At 32.0% G+C, this 20,832-nt stretch overlaps 1 protein-coding gene across 3 annotated transcripts in view; it reads right to left on the bottom strand.

The window, feature by feature from the left end:
• Positions 1 to 17,323: 17,323 nt before the first annotated feature.
• Positions 17,324 to 20,832, bottom strand: part of LOC150095087 (ataxin-3-like) — a 156,510-nt gene continuing 153,001 nt past the window's right edge. For all 3 annotated transcript variants that reach the window (XM_090411688.1, XM_090411689.1, XM_090411691.1), the window contains exon 7: positions 17,324 to 20,607. In XM_090411688.1, coding sequence (XP_090267814.1) covers positions 20,546 to 20,607 — 62 coding nt within the window. In that variant the 3' untranslated portion in view covers positions 17,324 to 20,545. The remainder of the gene's footprint in view (positions 20,608 to 20,832) is intronic.

Below are 20,832 nucleotides of genomic sequence, written 5' to 3'. Positions count from 1 at the left end.
TTCCAGACAGAGATATAAATCGTGAACATCCAGCAACGAGTGCTTCATATTTGTGCCTTGTTTTCTGCATATTTAGTTATTTAACTCTGGATCTAAATCATAAATACATCTGGATCGATGTATCTATGTAAAACAACCCACCACCACTAGTATTAAATAAATTGGTAAATACCATGTGTACTTTTTTTTAATTTATTTCTCTACACATGTATTAAAGCATCAGCATTTATTTAAAACAATACTTTTAATTTTCTCAACAATCAAAAAATTCCAATAAATATACAATGCACATAATTTTTTTAATTCGATTTTTTAATGAAAATAAAATACTGATGCATTTTTTTTTTTTATAAAGTAGTAAGTTTTAAGCAAAAAGTGTATTGTGTTTATGTGCATATGTACTCTAAAATTGAAAATGAATTCAATTCGTATCATTTTCAATATAAAATTAATTTTATATTTGGAAAAATAACAGGTACATTTTATACAAAAAATGTGCAGTATTTTTGTGCATACTTTTTTAAAAATTATAAATTTTAATGATGTCTAAGAACGGCCAATAAGTTTCATGGCTAATTCGATTTATTGTCAATTTTTTAGAGATATCAATTTTATAAAATTAGTTCAAAAAACTATCTTCATAAATCGGGAGCAACAAAACATAAAGGAGAATTCTTAAAGGAGCAACAAAGAAAAAAATCAAAGATCTCTTGGAGACCTTGACTTTGGAAAAGACAAAACGCATCAAATACAGATAACAATGACAAGTTGCAAAGAGAACAACCAAACACTAATGAACTGCCAAAGCAAGTACCAGAAGCAGAAAATAAACTGAAAGTGATGTACAAATTAAAAAAAAAAAAAAAAGTCTAGTAACAACAACAGAGTATTAAAAGACAAAACATTAAAATGTTACTGTGTTAGACAATACTGTACAAATTTAACAGTTTTTGATTTTGATGTAGATGTTACTAAAACAGAAATTATACATGGATTCAAGTAAAGGAAGTGGTTTGCCAAGGCCCATAAAAATACCCTACTGAATTTCTTAATGACAAATACCAAGAGATTGGCTTATCTGTAGTGAAAGAAAATAAGAACTGTTTTGTTTCCCTTGCACTTTTCAATGAAAATTTGTTAGCTCGGGTGCTTAAGGGTCAAAGCTATATAACTGAGAGGAGACCTCCACATAGCCTTCAACGGAATGCAGAGAACCAACCAGGGCTTCTGACCTAATGTCCAATCCTTATCTTCTCGTGGTGCATCCTGTTGGGTATCTACCTGGATACTGAACGAACAAGGATGGGCTGGCAATTTGGGATTTAGCTGACCAAATTGTATTCTTAATGGTTAAACCAAAATACAAAATGATAGTACAACATAACAAAATTTCATGCCGGCTGGGGCATCACCAGGTTAAACAAGGCCCCTGTTGTTTTCTCCAGGGAACTAGGGTGAACAGCGAAAAGTCAGCTACTGGAACAAATCTGAAAATACACCCCAACTCAACATCACCAGAGTTAAAGATAGGTACTATCAACATAAGAAGCCTGAATGGCAAAGAAATGGAGCTAGCTAAGGAATTAGATAATTACCAGATCGACATAATAGGGGTGACTGAAACAAAAAAGACAAACAATGGTGAGATCTTTCTAAGCAATAAATACAAAATTTTATATTCAGGAAATGGCAATCAAGGAAAAGAAGGAGTAGCCATAGTATTCAACACAAAATATGAGGCTAATCTTCTTGAATGGCAGGCAGTCTCAAGTAGAGTGATGTGGGCAAATATCAGAATGGGGAATTGGACAATGAGACTTATTTGTGCCTATGGTCCCACAGAAGGTTCTACTAAGGTAGAAGGGGAGGAATTTTTTGATGCTTTAGAGAAAGCAACTGACACAATGAAAAAGGAAAAGTTGGTCCTTGTTGGGGATCTAAATAGCAGAGTAGGAAATGATTGTCAGACATACAAAAATATTTTGGAAAAATTTGGAGAAAAGAGCAAAGCTAATAATAATGGCATATACCTGTTGGATTTCTGCTCAGGACATGGACTGGTTATTACTAACACCATGTTTCAACATAAAAATGTGCACAAAATCACATGGAGAGAACAGGCAAGAAATTAGAAAAGTCTCATTGACTATGTTATTGTTGATAATGATGTTTTCTCCTTGGCGCAGGACACCAGAGTGTACAGAGGATTTGAAATTGAAAGTGATTACTATTTAGTCTTGAGCAGGATAAAATTGAATTTCATATTGAAAAGAATAACATGTAAGAAAGTTTTAAAGCGAATAAAAGTTGAGCAGCTCTCAGATGTGAACTGTAGAATAAAATACACAAAGATTATTGAAAAAAAAAATGAAAAGGTTCGAGAACAGGAACCAAACTTTAGAGATTCAGTGGTAAGCCTTGAAGAAAACCTTGATTGATTCAGCAAGAGAGGCATGTGGTGAGGTCGTCTGCAAGGATGGAAAAATCAGAACTCCATGGTGGACACAGGAAGTTAAAGAGGCAGTGAAGGAAAAGAAGAAAGTATGAAAATTTCCTGGCAAATAAGTCAGCCTGTGCTCTTAGAGAATATAGAGACAAATGTAAGAAAGCTAAACAATGTGTAAAACTAGCTAAACAAAAGTCATGGGAGGACTTTGGCAAGAACATAGAAAATAAATATCAAGAAGGTGGTAAGATATTCTGGAGGTTGTTGAAGAAGCTTAGAAATGGAGGTAAGAGTGCTGTAAAAGGAGTTAGAGATGATAAAGGTGATATGAAAATGGGAGACAAAGATATCCTTGAAGTATGGAGTCATTACTTCGAAAATTGCTAAATGAAACAAGCAGTGATAGCACAGTAGTAAAAAACATTCAACAGGCATACAGTCAGGAATACATATCCATACTTGAAGTAGAAAAAGCCATCAAAGGCTTGAAATGAGGAAAGGCAGCAGGAGTAGATGATATTCGACCAGAAATGCTGAAGTATGGTGGTATAAAAGTCTTACAGTGGCTGCACTGCATCGTTCAGAAGGCCTGGACAGAGGGATGAATTCCTGATGATTGGAGTAGAGCTCTAATAGTACCCATATATAAAAAGGGAAATAAAACTGAATGTGAGAATTACAGAGGTATTTACCTACTGAGTGTCCCGGGCAAGATTTATGCCAGTATATACTTGAGAAACGGTTGAGAAGAATTGTGGAACAAAAGCTTGGTGAAGAACAAGCTGGATTCAGGCCAAATAAAGGCTGTCAGGATCAGATCTTCACTTTACGACAAATAATTGAGAAAGCATGGGAATATAACAGAGATCTGTATTTAAGTTTTGTCGATCTGGAAAAGGCATACGACATGGTGCCAAGAGAGAAGCTATTCAAAACACTACAGTTATATGGTGTCAATGGGGCATTATATCAAGCAATACTTAGTCTTTATTTGAGTTATAAGTTAGCAGCTAGAATTGAAGGAAGTACAGGAAGATAGTTTAATGTTAAATCTGGTGTGAGACAAGGATGTACATTATCCCCTCTGTTATTCATTATCTATACGGATCACATTATGAAGGAAAGTGGTATCAAACATGATATCAGAATTGGAGATGTTAACGTCAGCTCTTTGCTTTATGTGGACAATGTTATACTTCTAAATAAATCCGCTACAAGTTTGCAAGATTCCCTGACCGAATTGAATAATTGTTGTAATAGATATGGTATGAAGGTCAGCAATAAAAAGACAAAGACAATGAAAATAGGTAGAATCACTGAAAATGTCAAATGTGTTTTGAACGGAGAACCCGTGGAACAAGTAAAACATTTCTGCTACTTTGGGCACGATTTTTAGTGAAGATGGTAAATTAAATATGGAAATAGACAACAGAATCAACAAAGCTGGTATGGTAGGAATTCAATTGAATAAATTCATGTGGAATAAAAGAGAAACTAGTCGGCTGTATACAAGACAGTGTCTTGTATACAGCCGACTAGTTTAGTCGGCTGTATACAAGATTAAATTAGCTGTATACAAGACAGTGTTCAAACCAGTTTTAATTTATGGATCTGAGAGCTGGGTCAGAAGTAAAACACTTGACCAAAGACTAGAGATCACAGATATGAGAGTTCTGAGAAAGATTAGAGGCGTGAACAGATGGCATCAATGGCAAAATCACATTAAAAACAAGGATATTAGGAAAGAACTTGACATTGTCAGCATCCAGGAATGCGTTAGCAGAGCTAATCTCAGATGGTATGGTCACTTAAACAGAATGGGCGAGGAAAGATTAGCAAAACAAGTTTTCTCTGCCAGGTTGGCAGGAAAACGACCCAGAGGAAGACCAAGATATATGTGGATTGATACGGTACAAAGTGCCTTAGACGATAGAAATATAAGATCTGATAATGTTGGAGTCTTGACAAGTAACAGACTGATTTGGAGGAAAATTGTAGATAGGAAGTTAGTAATGATGTAAATTTTTCATGTAGTACTATCATATCCTGTACACCCCTTGAGGGTACATGTCAGGAATTTGATGATGATGATTTGTTAGCTCATACATCCAGTTTTGCTTCAATCTCAACTAAGCAAAAATAGAAAGAGTTATACAAAAAAATTCCCAAACATCAAGATGGTGTTAATCATAAAAAGCACTATATGGAGTTATGAAATCATTATCTCCAAAAGCATATTAAGTACCAGGAAGAACGTGAATGGACGGAGATATTACGTGGGGTTTTGGATATAACTTTATTTTTGGGCAAAAGAGATTTTGCCTTTAGAGGAAAAACACATTTGTGGGTGATTCTGGAAATAAATACTTCTTAAGAATTTTAGAACTTTTAGGTCGCTAATGAACCTCTAATGAGAAAACATTCGTTTTCTCATTAGAGTGCATTATTTATCTGTTGAAAGTCAAAATGAGTTCATAGAGTTCTGTGCAAAATCTATAACAAAAGCAATTCTTGAAGAAAGAGCAAAGGCAAAATATTATTCAATAATAGTTGATGCATATCTGGCAGAGAGAACAGGTGAGTGTGCCCAACTCAAAATGGATTCCTGGATCGATGATGTTTTGAAGTTTGAAATTTCGATGTTTTTCCTTATGCCACTGGCATGAGGAAAAACATCAGTCTATTATGAAGAATCAAATACAAATTTCAAAGACTGTTCCTAGAATCTGTTACAGCTCTGCAACATTCTTCAAATATAAATAAGGCATTCTTATTCAAAGACAACCGTATTGAGACCTTCAGCACAATGAGCAAGATCCCATTACTGCACTCACAGAGGGTGCCAGCTAGTACTTTAGGAACCTACATTTTATATAGCCTTTACCTTCCTATTTCTGTACCTGCATGCATAGGAAGAGTGTATATCTTGGTGCTCTTGAAGATGCCTTGGCAACAGATGAAGTAATGGTCTGATAATTTAATAAATAATAAAGTCGGTTTATTATTATTCCTAGACATGTTTCCGCTTCTAAACAACAAGGACGTTCGATATGGCACTAATGAACTATGAGAAAGATGAAAATATAATGTTATTTATTACAAAAGAGATTTCTTTGAATGATTAATGGAAGTCATAACAACTTTGTGAAACATAATGGTTTGATAAATCAATCTGGATAACACACATCGACACAAAATTTTCTGTTAGGACAGACACACAGAGAGAATTTTTTGTATAAAAACAGCAGGTAGAAACTAAGATTTTTATGTTGCAGGACTAAATATATTACATGTGCAACCAGATGCCAATAGAAGAAAACTGAAATACACTGGCAAGTAGGCAACAAAATAAATATATTATCCAGTACATTCTTGATTTATTATTATTATTATTATGTGATACCTCTATGGATTCATCACAGGAAGGCACTCTACTCTACTCCACTATACATCTCACTGTCACTTTTACTACTTAATCGTTCAAAGACATTACTATCAACACCACATACTGCCTAATTTCTTGTCAGTAAATTGTGTGTTCTCAGAGCCAATTTGCCGGTACACAGGATGAAAAACCCGAGTTTCCAGAAGAAAAATCCCCACCACCCCTGTATGAAATCGGTTAACTCACCTTCAATTGAAAACGACCATATAAAGACTCCACTCGTCATGAAGAGAATTAAATGTAGGTCTTTTGTGCTATGGAAACATCAATCCATTATTAAACAGATTACTGTTTATAATCCATTATGGGGGAGGGGGGGGGGGTTTGCTGAAAAGTTCTGATAAATACCTAGAACAAAAATGATATTAAAGCAACTGATATAATCACAAGAAAGAACATATCTTAAAACCCTTTAACCCTCATGTTTCACCAAATTGTAATGATAATTTATTCTTTTGCTTTTAGGATATATAAGCCATGTCAGACACCTCATTTCCGTCATGGTGATTATCACAACTTTTCAGCACACCCTTGTATAAATGAGTACCATATGATGGTACTCATAGTAAAGGTATAATTATTAGACAGGATGTTTATCAATGAACTAAATTGTAGTATAATATCACACTACTGAATCACTTCACAGCTTCATTATGAACAGTGCAAGTCTCACGGTATGCCACTTTTGTCTGAGAAGCAGAATCAGACAGACAGACAGGTCTGAAAAGCCTGAACTTTCTATATGCTATCTGGACAGTAATTTCATTATCCTTAAGGCAACAAAGGCCTGAACCAAGACTTTTGTTCTAATTTTTTTTAAAACAAAGAAGCTTGAAAAAATGTGCACATAAGATGGTATTGTAAATACTATCCATCAGAATACTGATCCTTATGTAAAACTCACAGCAGTTTGTCTAATTTTCTCAAAAGTAGTTTTTGTTGGTACTTTTCTATATCTGTTCTTTAAAAGAGTCGAGAGTAGTGGTTCCAAAACATTTTTTTTTGTTTGTTTTTTTCAAACAGCTACTAAAATTTTTGGGCCACAAATACTTAGTAGGCAGTTTGGAACTACTTAATAAATGGAACTGTTAGATATTTCTTTTGGCCTTAGGACATCATGAATTGAGAAAGTTTGCGAACTTCTGGTCTAAAGTACTGCCCCATTGCTTTTGATAGTTTCCACTCTTTATAGAAACTATTCTAAGTATCTTAAATAATTTTCAACTTTTGTGATGAAAAAATGGTGATATAATGTACAAAGGTATCTATCTATAAGAGAAGATTTACTTAATGTTGAGAATGAACCAACTGGAGCTTCTGATCTAATATCCAATCCTCACCTTCTCAAGTGCATCCTGTTAGTAGGTATCTAAATGAATGTGGATTATTAGTAGGTATACTAAATGAATGTGGATGGACTGACAATTTGGGATTTGGCCAATCAAACTGTATTCTTACTGGCTTAAACCAAAACAAAAATATGTGCAATATAATGGAATTTCATTCTGGCTGGGAGTGTTGCCTCATTAAACAAGACCCCTGGCTGGTTTTGCCAGGAAACTAGTGCAAACAACTGAAACAAACTCCAAATCACCATCAGCACAATTTGAGATTGTCACCACCAGTGTAACAGAAGAAGAGCTGGAGAAATACAAGTCAACATAATTGGCATTACTGAAACAAAGAAGAAAAAAATGGGTGATATTCTTCTACATAACAAATACAAAAATGTTATATTCAGGCAGTAATTATCAAGGAAAGAAAGGAGTACCTATAGTATTCAACACTAAACACGAGAATATGGAATGGCAGGAAATATCAAAATGGAGAACTGGACAAAGAAATTATTTGTGTCTATTGTAGAACAGCCATAAATGAGATGAATCAGCAGTGTGGGAAATGACTACCAGACATAGAAATGTTTTGAATGATATTTAATTAACCAGATATTTTGGTCTGGAAATAGCAGACCATCCTCAGTGGTATTACAATATATTGTAATACCACTGAGGATGGTCTGCTATTTCCAGACCAAAATATCTGGTTAATTAAATATCTTTCTTGTGTTTACGTGCATTTATCATTCAGTCTTATGTCACAAGTATCCTTAAAACAGCAAATAGAAATGTTTTGGGAAAATTTGGAGAAAAGATCAAAGCTAATAACATTGGTAAGTTGATATGGACTAGTCATTACTAATACCATGTTCCAACAAAAAAGAAGTGCATAAATTTACACACACAGGCACACAAAATAAGAAAGTTCCATTGACATTGTCACTGCTGATAGTGATATCTTCATGCTGGTTCAGGACACAAGAGTATACAGTGAATTTGAAACAGAAAGTGATCACCACCTAGTTTTGAGCAAGATAAAATTGAATATTGTATTGAACAGAAAACTGTGTACTAAAGTTTTAAAAAGAATCAAAGTCAAGCAGCTTACAGAGGTGAACTGCAGACTCAATTATACAAATATCATTCAAGAAAAAAAATGAAAAAGTTTGAAGATCAGAATCAAAGCTTGGAGACTCAATGGCAGAATCCAAAGAAAACATTTATTCAGTCAGGGAAACATATGGTGAAGATAATCTGCAAAGGAAGAAAAATCATAACTACATGGTGAACTCAGAGTTATATGCAGTCCTGGGAAAAGCATAAAGTATACTGAATGTTCTTAGCAAGTAAATCAGGATGTAATGTGGAAGAGCAGAGAGGAAAATGTAAGAAAGAAAGTGAAGCTACATGTCAAATCAGCTAAACAAAGGTCATGGGAAGAATGCAGAAGCTAAATATCAAGGTGGATAAATGTTTTGAAAGCTATTGAAAAGGCTTAGAAATGGAAGAAAGATTAAAAAAAGATATTCTACATGTATGGAATAACTACTTTGAAAGATTGCTAAATGAAACAAGAAGTGAAAGTAGTAGAAAACATTTAAGAAGAATGCAATCCAAGGTAGAAAAAGTAATCAAAAACATGAAATGCAGAAAGATATCTGGAATAGATGCTATTCAACCAGAAATGCTCAAATACGGAGCTATAAAAGTTTAACAGTTGCTTCTGCATAATTCCGTATTTGAGCATTTATAGTCAGAAGGATGTGCTGTGATGATTCAAGATGATTGGATTAAAGCTCTCGGAGTACTATCTATAAAAAAGTAAATAAAGCTCAATGTGAAAATTATAAAAATGAATTTTCTTACTGGGTATTTCAATAAGATTTAGGCTAGCATATTTGAGAAGGGACTAAGAAAAATGTGGGAGGCAAATTGAAAAAGAAAAAGCTGGATTCAGGCCGAACAGGGGACATCAGGATCGGATCATATTTTCACTTTAATACAAATAGGTGAGAAACCATGAATATAATAAGGATCTTTATTTGAGTTTTGCAGATCTGGAAAAGGGATATGAATATGACAAGGCACCAAAAGAAAAGCTGTTCAAAATGCTATCATTATATGATGTAAATTGGACATTATATCAAGCAATGAAGGAAAGTAGCAGTAAACCTGACACTTCTTGAGATCAAAATGGGAAGCTATAAATACGGAGTTTTCAACTCAGCTCTTTATGCAGATGATGTTATACTCTTAAATAACCTAGTATAGGTCTGCAGGATTCTTTAACCAAACTGAATAACTACTGTAATAAAATTCGTATGAAAATTAATAATAAAACATACAAAGAATATCAAAATAGGCAGAAACAAATGAAAATATCAACAGCATACAGAACAAGTAAAACATTTCAACTATGTAAGCACAATTTTAGTAAAGATGACAAATTTAATGCAGAAATAGACGACAGAATAAGCAAAGCTAGTATGTTAGAGAGTCAAATGAATAAATTTATATGGAATAAGAAAGAAATTAGTAATACACTAAACTAGCTATATATAAGACAGTGTTCAAACCAATTTTAACTTATGAATCTGAGAACTGGGTTAGAAATAAAGCACTTCATTGAAGACTGGCAACTACAGATATGAGAATTCTGAAGAGAGAAAGAGAAAAAAAAAAAAAAAAAATAGGGCAGTGAACAAGTAGCATCAATGGAAAATCCATGTTAAAAATGAGGATATTAGTAAGGAACTTGACATTGTTAGAATTCAGGAATGTGTGAGCACAGCTAATGTAAGGTGGCATTGGTCAGTTACACAAAATAGAAAAGGATAAGTTAACAAAACAGATGTTTCTTTCCAGGACCCAAGAGGAAGACCAAGATCTAGGTGTGTATATATACTAATACAGTAAGTGCACTTAGAAGACTGAAAGATAAGTTCTGATGATACTGGAGTCCTGAGATTAAAGTTTAATTTACAGGAAAATTGTTGATAAAAAGTTAGTAATGATGCAATCTTTTCATAATATCCTGTAAACCTCCTTCCCAAGGATATCAGACATTTGATGACAATGATAAGAGTAATCCCTGTAACGAAACAAGCCTCTTGAAGAGAATGCTCAAGAATGTTACCATGATTTTTTGTTTTTTTTTGGTACAAATCAATTTTTCTGTTTCTGTTGTATTGGAAGAGGAAAAAAAACTTCTAGAATTATTCTTTAAATCGGAATATGAAGAAAAGTACAAAAACACATTAAAATGATAATATTATGATGATAATTTGGTTACATGAAAGAATATTATAGGAGTTTTTGACTTAGCAAACAACAGAATATGCTGGTTAAACTGTATTTTCACAAAGAAAATTACAGTCTTGCATTTTTTTGGATGTTCTGTTAAAGTGAAACAGAATTATTCTCAGTATGAAGAAAGTTCACTCACAAAAAGATATATCATTACACCACTACAAAGAATTATATTAAACAGTTAGACATCATTAAGATTTTGTAAGCAAGAACAGAAACTTAGAAGAGAACTGGGACAAGTTCAGATTAAATAAGCTCATGTAATACTCTTAAAAGACAGACAAAAACACTAATTCAGAGAGTGCTTTTTGAAAAGATTAGAGCAACTCTAATGTGCATACATGTCAAAACCAGTTGATACCCAAAGGTATTTGGCCAAACAGGCAGATTAATGAAGATATGCCAAAGAGAACACAAAGAAAGAAAGAGAAAACCACTGTAAAAGAGTAGACACATCAGGTCTCCCCAGCCATTGGAGTAATCCCATGGGATTGTTTTTACTGTGTCCATTTGTTCTGAAAGAAATTCTAAGAACCTAGGTCAAACATTACAATATTATACATATATACATATTTATTTAATTCCACCTACAAAAGGTTGCAAGCCTATTGATAATTAGCAAGCAACACAAGCAATATAAGGTTCAAATAATCCAGGAGCCCCTGCTTTAAGAGACCAAATATGAAATTTTTTTAAGTCTCTTCAGGCCTTCAAATAAGCAGGATGGGGAGGGGTGTCACACTGGATAGCAAAAAAATTAATAACATAGGTGGGCCTGTGTTACTAAATACTTTTTTTTTGCTTAAACTAAATAACAGCACCTAAAGACACTAAGCATCCATGCTAGAATGTGATTGAAACCCAGAATCTGCAGGGTGGAAAGTAGAGTTATAGCCACTCTGCCAACCAATCTGGTAAATACAATCTATGATCTGATCTGGAAACAGTGATAAATGAAAAACTGAAAATATAAGATAATGAAAGTTATTCACAATGAAAAGGTTGTTATTCATAAATCTTGCTCACCTTTTCGATAATGAACTACATGCATACAATCTGATTCAATATGTTTCTGTAGATAACAGTCTTTATTCTTGTAAGTCTATTTATGCATGTCAGCAATGTGTTTGGCTTTTTAGTTAAATGAGCTTCATCAGATAACGTACAGTTAGCTATAATGTTTCCAGTGGATTATGTAGTGTGAAGTGGTCTCTTGAAACAATCCCTTGGACTCCACAGAACTGACATGTAATAATAATAATATGTAATTTATTATAATGAATACCACAGAATTAATGAGATAAAACTTTTGTATTTGCTAAACTGTCTCAAAACAGGAATGTTTTCTAAAATGTATCTCTTTCCGGCATAGAATAGACTGAAGAAAGGTAAAGATATGAGTATCTTTCTGTGGTTTCATTCGAAGATTTGAGAGAGAGAAGAAATGCTGAACTTCACTTGCACATTTTAGTAATTCCAGTCATTACAGTTGAGTAAAATGGGTTTTATGATTATGAAAGCTGTCTGAGAAGGCAATACTAAAAATTAGTTTTGCCAAGACTTACAATACAGTGGAGGCTTATGATAACAAAATAGTTCAGACAGTTCAATTAGTATTCAGAAATACATGTGATAAAAGCAAAACAATTTTACATTTGAACAATCTCGTTATTTATGAGAACTTGAAATTTTAGAATAAGATCAAATATTTTCCTGGCATAAAGCTTGAAGAGTAAATGTATATTTAGCATATTTCACTTTCCCAGCTTTAATCTCACTATAACAATTAATAAAGTAAATAATGCTAAAATTTTTTAATCAAAATGAATTATAACAGTAGAAATTTGTAACTTTACAAAGGACATGCAATATTATATTTTATGTTAATACAGTCAACTCTTGATGTTTAGCCATTGTCTAGTATGGGATGGATAATACATAATTTCTTAGAAGTTTTTTCACTTGGTTATACTATAAATTAAAGATACCAAGAAATTATATACTTGGTTTAATCCTTTATCCAAGTATAAGCAAACAAAGTTTGCGCCTGAAGTATTTTCAGGACTAGGGCAACTGGTATAAGGAAGCTAAGACTTCACATCACTTGTCTTAGTATCCCACAATGCAAAGCACATCCTTGTAGACATGTATAATGCTATGTATTATGGAAAAGGTCACTACCCAGACCAGTTTCAACCTTTAATGAGGTCTCTTCACAGTGGGAGCCAGACCCAGAGTTGATACTAAGGTTGAAGTAATGCAGAAGTCATATTTCCATATATGAGTTGCCAAAAGGTGTCGCACCTTATTATTAATAAGGTACCATTTATTTTATGAGCTAAATGTTTTTGCTAATTAATTACCTTTTAAGTTTTCTCTTTTGTCCTCTGTAAATAGCTATATTTCTGAGCTCTATCACCTAACACATTTTACTGTTTTTTTTCTCTCTGAAGAAATGTGAACACCCACATGAAAACTCAGAATTTAATTATTTCATTAAATAATTTTTTTACTTATACATTTGGTGAATTCCATGTTTTATTAGTTCTTTACATTACGAACACATTTCTCTTCGTAAAAGTAACTCAGAAAGCATTCTGCAAATCTGGCTTTCATTTTTCATTAGTAGATACAAAAATCCTACCGATATATTGTTATCCTATTCCCTCAGCCATATGGCTGGTGGGAGTAGCTATATGCTACCATGCTTGGGAGATATTAGCTCCAATTTAAAGGATTTGGGTCACAAAATCATGCAAGGAAAAAGTTTTACAAATACAAGGCTGCAAGATTATAAGAAGGTTTTGGCAAAGCATGTTACAGAATGTGAAATGAGTGTTACTACAGTATTGAGAAATGGAGGCAGTACAAAAATTGCAATTTGCAAAGCCATTTAAGAAATAAAGAAAACTTTGAAACTGGTAAAGGTTGCCACCTCATATTTTATTAGCAAAAAACCATAGGGAGTTTTAACCTTTAATTAGTCACATAGGGTTTATTTGACTCCAGCCATCATTCAAGTTCGATTTCTGACAAAACCAACGATGGATTTTTGTTGCAATTTTGAGTAGCTGAGTTTCTTGCTGCTCCTGCACCAACTCAATCACAAGCAGGTCATTGGCACAATCAGTTGTGGAGTAAGAAGTGATTTCTGACCATATGCGACTACTTACATATTTTCCGAGTGATATTATTTTCCAATTTTGTACTTTTATGCATATTTTTTTGTTCTAGTCACAGTGTTACATTTGTTGACATAAGTTTGCCATTACCAAAGTAAATCAAAGCATTTTTGTGTTTTACATCTATTTTTTATGCATTATTGGTGGATATTTATGATATTATTTGTTGCAGTATGCAAAATGACAAAAACTTGACAGAACAAGAGGTAGAAGCCTATTTGGAAGAAGAGGATTTGGTAGGAGGAAGGTCAGAGGATGAACCGGATGGTGAAATATTGAGTATTCATGAGAGTGAGATTGAACAAGTGAGCGATATAAAACCACAAAGTCCCAAGCTGTAATTCTCATTTCTTCCATGCACAATGCCCCTGAAATTGATGAAGAATGTCCTGAAAATAAGCCTGAAATAATAAAATTTTATAATTCACAAAGGGGGGGGGGAATGATACATGCGATAAAATGTGTATGATGTATAATCCTGGAAAATGCACTAAAATATGGCCATTGATGCTACTCTTCCATTTCTTGAATGTATCTGCAATAAATGCATACATTTTATATAATTTTGGACTACCTAAGAGTTTTAAAATGAGCAGATGGAACCTTCTAAAGAAATTATCTATGGAATTGATCAGGCCATTTCAAAATAAGCATTTAGATATTCCACAACAAGGGATGCCCAGAAAAAGCTATGAGAAAACTTGGTTATTCCAGAAGCTTTACAACCAGAACCATGCACTTCTGGATATTCCCAGTGCTGCTGTGTAATATGTCCATGATCAAAGGATCGTAAAATAAGGTCAAAGTGTGAAAAATGCCTGAGCTTTTGTTGCAAAAAAGCATTCTTTAGTAAGATGCAATAATTGCATGAAAAATTAAGACTGAATAAAAATGTTAATCATTAATTAATAAAAATAAAGCAATATTAATGAAAACTAAAATATAAAGAGCCAAAAAAGGCTTCATTTCGGCAATGTAAAATTATTTAAATTAAGGGGATGTTAAATCCCACATTATTTCAAAGCCAAATAAGAAACTCAAAGATAGAAATCAAAGAGTTTCACGCTGAATATATAGCAAACTATAAAAGTTTCGATGGATTGTAGCGTACACTAAAACACATGGTTCAATACTAGGGCAACTCGTAGCAAAGGTGGGTAAAGTTCTGATCACTATTCTTAGTATTTCCCAGAATGTAAAACACATCTCCTAGGAGATGTATGATGTTATACATTATGGTAGAAGGTCACTACCCAGACCGGTTTCGACCTTTATTGAGGTCTCATCAGTGAGTAGGTAGACCTAGATAATACCGAGATTATAGCGAAGAGAACTAATATACTTTGTGATACGAGTTGTCAAAAAAGGCGCACCAATAAATTACTAAAATATAAAGAGCCAAAAAGGCTTCATTTCGACGATGTAAAATTATTTAAATTAAGGGGATGTTAAATCCCACATTATTTCAAAGCCGAATAAGAAACTCAAAGATAGAAATCAAAGAGTTTCATGCCTAAAAGTTGATCTCTTTGATTTCTATCTTTGAGTTTCTTATTCAGCTTTGAAATAATGTGGGATTTAACATCCCCTTAATTTAACCAATAATTAATGATTTGTTTATTTCATTTTACTCATCATAATCAACCTTATAAATAAAAACATTTCATGAGAAATTAAAGAAATATCATAACTTTAACAAAAAAAGGTGTGACTAATTAAGGATTAAGAATTGTGATCTGAAATATACTTGCCCATCAAGGCAAATTTTACTGCTAATCAACATACTCAATAAAGCTGATCTATCCATTTTTATAAAGGATAGAATGAGAACAAATGATATACAAACAAAATATACATTTGGGGATGTGCACACTGTGTGTGTATGAGAGAGAGAGAGGACTAAAAGGCCATGATGAAGACAAAAATGATATGCAAGTATAAGGTAAAAATGTTTAAAAGGACTTTTTTTTTCTTTCAAGCAAGCAGTGAAAAGCAAATTCAAAAAATTGACTGAAAGGCACCATAGTGACTTCAGTCAATATTAATGCAAGACACCAGAATCCTGATTGATTATCAGCAAAGGGCTGTGTATGTTCTATCAGTATAATGTTATATGTGTATTATTATTATTTTAAATTTCTATTTCAATTATGTATATCTATTAATAAACATTATATATAAAAATTAAGTGGATATTAAATCCAGCATTATTTCAAAGCCGAATACAGAAACTATAAAAGTTTTGTATGAAATTTGACCAGAGAGCTTATGGGAATACATTCGCCAGAGTTTACAAGTTGCCCTTGAATTCGAAACAGCTGCCAGGCCAGTGAAACCTTATCAAAATGGACCAATAAGAGGCAAATATATGGACACTTGACAGTGAGCATTGTCACCTATTAGGTCCAGCTAAGGCAACTCGCAAACGCTGGCAAATGTATTCCCGTAAGCTCTCTGGTCAAATTTCATACAAAACTTTTATAGTTTCTGTATTCGGCTTTGAAATAATGCTGGATTTAATATTCACTTAATTTTTATAAATTTTTCATCACCGAACTGAAGCCTTTTGACTCTTTATTTTAGTAAACATTATATATATAAATATAATATGACTACTTTACTCTTATTTTTACAGGATGCAGTTTTCTTTTTTTTTTTTTATGTAAAACTATTTGTCTAAATAATGTACCCTAATACAAAGAATCCATTTTGTATGTAAAAAACACAATGAATGATGGTAGTAATACATCAAGGGTTGACTGAAAAATGAATAGATTTTATTTAGTAATTGGTTCAAGGAGGAGGATGCATACAGTGTTTCTTAACTTTTCATCAAAAAAATCTGCAGAAAAGCAAGAAGGCGGGGGGGGGGGGGGGGAGAGCACAATGTTTTATCTTTGAAACATAAAATTGTGATTGAAAATTTATATTAAATTATTCTTTCTCTCTCTAGAGAGATGATTTGTCCTGAATTCACATGATTCCCTTTTTCTGCCAACAATATATAACAATTTTAAGTTTGAAATGTATATGTTAATTAGATGACATAATGAAAAGGTTACAGAACTAACACAATATATTAATGATTTTATTAATCTTAGGTGTTGTAACAAGGAAATTCATTGCAAATATGAATCAATCCCAAAACCTTCCAACATGTCAATTATAAAAACATAAATTAATTTACTTTAAATTTTCAATGATATAGACATGTAATAAAACTCAAAAGGCATTCAGCAATAATTTCCTGAGAGCAGCAGCAACAACAACAACAACACATACAGAGGTTTAAAAGATGAGGAGTGGCAGTTCTTATTTGTTTTTAAAAAGTTAAACTTAATTGGAAACAGCATGAATAAAGCTCACTGATATGCATGTAGACCAAAAACATTAATTATACATATAAAAAATACTCGTAATCATGAACAGGAAGAATATCCCAATTTTATAATGCACAATTACATGCAGTTCTGATTCTCTGTGATGGTGTCATATTACAATTATCCTACAGAACAACATGATGTATACACACAAAAGAACTGGTCATTATGTATTGAAACAGATAAAACTTAATTTAAAAAAAAAAATAAATTAAAAAAAAAAATATATATATATATATACATATATATATAAAGAATAGACTAAAGGAAGCAGTGTTCATATTTAAATGTTGGAATATCACAAAACATACAAAGATGTATCTTGCCATTATTAAGCTTAACTATCTTTTCAACTACTGGCATGTTTTCAGTGGTTTTAATGCAACAGAAGCATAAGAGGAGAATAATTTTTGCTTTCATACTAATACTACACTTAAACAAGGATAAAATGTATTTTTATTGACTCTTCTATCAATATTTAGTATTAATTAAATGCATTATATGAATTTTAATATAGTACTGCAATATTATAGTATTTTTTAAACTGGATAATGGATGATAATAAAAAAAGGATACCATGGCAAATCAGTTCATGGATGTCTCATTTTTTATGCAAATTTTCGAAAGGAAAATTAATCCAATGCTATAGAGGTGACTTACCACTGCATCTCAAATGAATTCCCTGATGAATTAACAAAAATTACCAAAAAAACTCAGTTAATAAAAGGATTTATATAATCCAGAAACAGCTCAAGTCATGAAATGGGTGTCTGAAGACAGCTAGTTACGGTTGTTTGCTAGCAAATTTGGCTGTTTTTCAAATTGCACTTCATGGATTTACAGCTAATTTGTGTATTTAATGGGAGGATCAATCTGATTTTCTAAAAAAAATAACTCTCCATATCTGTCTCTCAACTTCAGCTGAAAGAGGACCAAAAATATTCCCTGCATCTTTGCTTCCCTGATTGGATTATATGCTATATCTCTTTGACCAAAGGCACATATTATTCTTTCAACTGTATGGTCAGTATAAAATCATTAAAATTAAAGATTATGTTTGTGAGAAACTTAGGAATATTTTCATATATTCTGAAGATGAATGCAGCAACTTTCATAAAAATAAACTAAGTTTAAATAATTTAAAGTTATTCCCCTATAACTAATATCATATTATGGAGAAAGTGATTGACAAATAATCAGTGCCAATAATATGGCAGGAATGACCAAAGTAAAGGTTGCCATCCTTGGTGTAGGAAGTATTTCTGGATATTTTCAATGCCTACTGTTCACATACTGGCAATGGAAAAACTTTATAACTGAATTTATCAAATCTTATAATATTTTCTTATTTTGAATATCATCACTGGGATAAGAACATAATCACTGAATTATAACAAATATTCTGAGAGTAAACTAATTAACTTAATCTAGAACAATTCCTTACTTAAATTCCAAGCATACACTGTCACTTATAATTTATCTGGATGAAGAGCTATAAATCTTTTGAACTGTACCTAGATAAATGAAATTAATTTTTACAAATCGATGTACATAAAAATTCTGGCTATTATATATAAAACACACAAGTCTTGGCAGTCTTGTCTAAAAGAGTGATGTTATCTACTCTAATCTACAGAAGGTAACAAAGCAATGTGAGTTAGCCAGAGAGAAAGTAAGAAAAAAAAAAAAAATCATGAGCAAAAGAGATTATTTAAAGTTATCTACTGAAGAAATTCTGAGAGGAAAGATATGTTTACTGACTTTGCCAAAGAGATTGCAGCATAAAATTTAAAATGACAAAAATTCTACTTGATAAGAAATTAGATTCTTGTATCCACAGAAGCCTGAACAAAGTCTGCATGTGAAATATCTTTATGACTAGGTTACTTATAATAGAGCAGTTGACTTTCACATAAAGTTTCCCTAGTATTCCATAAGGCACAGCATACTCCCTTCAGAGGAGTGTATAAATGCCATGTATTTTTTTTTATTCAATTCAAATAGGGATATATTGAACTGAGTATGAGCAAATATAATTTCTTTTGAAGTATAATTTACTTTCTTTCCTAATGAAGAAAAAACTTGTTTTTAAATAAAACAAGCATCTCTAGATAGAGAGATAAAAATATTCACATGTATTTCAGTGTATATTTCAACTTATGAACAATTCTTTACTTTTATTTATAACTATTACTTTATAAAATTAAATAAATATATCCAAATGAAAAGTAATTTATGTCTATAGTATCATATCTTTTTATGTCAGTTGCACTCGGGCAGAACTTCTTAACAAATAAATTTGGTTCGATTTATTCACCTTGACATAGCAGACCTAGGGATTAGTTTTCAAAATAAATTATACTAGACAAAAAGGAAAAGACCCTTGATATGTTATTAAATAAACAAAACTATGTACTTGAATATGACACTGGGCTAATACATATACACATTAATTTCTCTTCTTATACTTTTAATGCACTAAAATGAGTTTTGTGCGCATGTTTTAAAGCATTCCAGTAGTTACTAACAACAAAATATTAAGTTTATGTTTAGGATACTTATATAAATTATATGCTATACATGAATGAATGAACAAATAAATATAATAAACTTTTGGATTCAAGAGTGACCAAGATTCATTCCACATATATGGCATGTAATAAATTCCATTTAAGAGGCAGAAAAAGAAAACCATTTTAAGTTTAATGTGTTCATGTGCAACTTGACTTACTGGATACTTCAAATATAAGAACATAAAACACTCACTCACATATTTTCAAGTACTAATGAACAATAAATACATAAATAAAAATTAACACTAGACCCAATATAATCACAACTGCTAAATATATCTTTTCTTACAGATAAAAGTATTGCTGCCTGCATATTTTTGGGATGTTCTTTGAAGTTTGTGATTTTATTTATAATCTCTCAAGCACAGTTTCAGCCATAAAATTCAAATGTGTAATGCCAGTATTTTTTAATCACAATAATATAATTAAATAATCGCACTGTTTAAAACATACACTATTATCCAGTTCCAACGATTTTTACTTGATTAAATTTTTTTAAGAAAAAACATTTTTAGAATTGTGATTTACAAGAACTGTTCCCAATTTCTGGTCTTTGGACAATTTAATAAACTAAACTTAATACAGTTTTAATAAACATTTTCATATTTATACAATGAAGAAAACTGTACATATCACTCCTAGACATATGTCTATATATACACAGTTAGAAAAATGTATGTCAAAATATAAGAGAAGAGGCAAGCTGTTTTAAAATGTCATTAAAACATAATTATATATTAATATGCCACAGCTGGCATAATGATAACTACTGAGAGACAAATAATGATAGATTTAAATGAGAAGAAAAGAATGAAACCAAAATGAATTTAAAACTAGAAAATAAGTAGCATGACTAGTAGTTTCTATACTTGATCATGAAGATTCCATAGACATTTTCAAAGCAGTTTCAAGCATTTCTTGTTCACTCATCTCATCTGAAAAAAAAAAAAACTTATTCTTAGGATGTTATTTTATTAAACTTTTAGACTATATAATTGTAATTGATTACATTTAAATCCCTCAGTTATGAACGTTCAGGATTTTGAATACTTTTTTTTAACATATTAAAATTTCATATTAACTTGGAAGTTTATTTTGCACTTCTTATCCTTTATCCAAGTGTAAGCAAACAAAGACCAGGAGTGATGAGAGCTTGGTCC

This window comes from Typopeltis vanoorti, chromosome 21 (genome assembly GCF_054136105.1).
Source record: "Typopeltis vanoorti isolate ZY-2024b chromosome 21, IOZ_Tvanoo_1.0, whole genome shotgun sequence".
Lineage (NCBI taxonomy): Eukaryota > Metazoa > Arthropoda > Arachnida > Uropygi > Thelyphonidae > Typopeltis > Typopeltis vanoorti.
The sequence above is the reverse complement of the archived record's forward strand: the minus strand, read 5'-3'. Positions and strand labels throughout refer to the sequence as shown.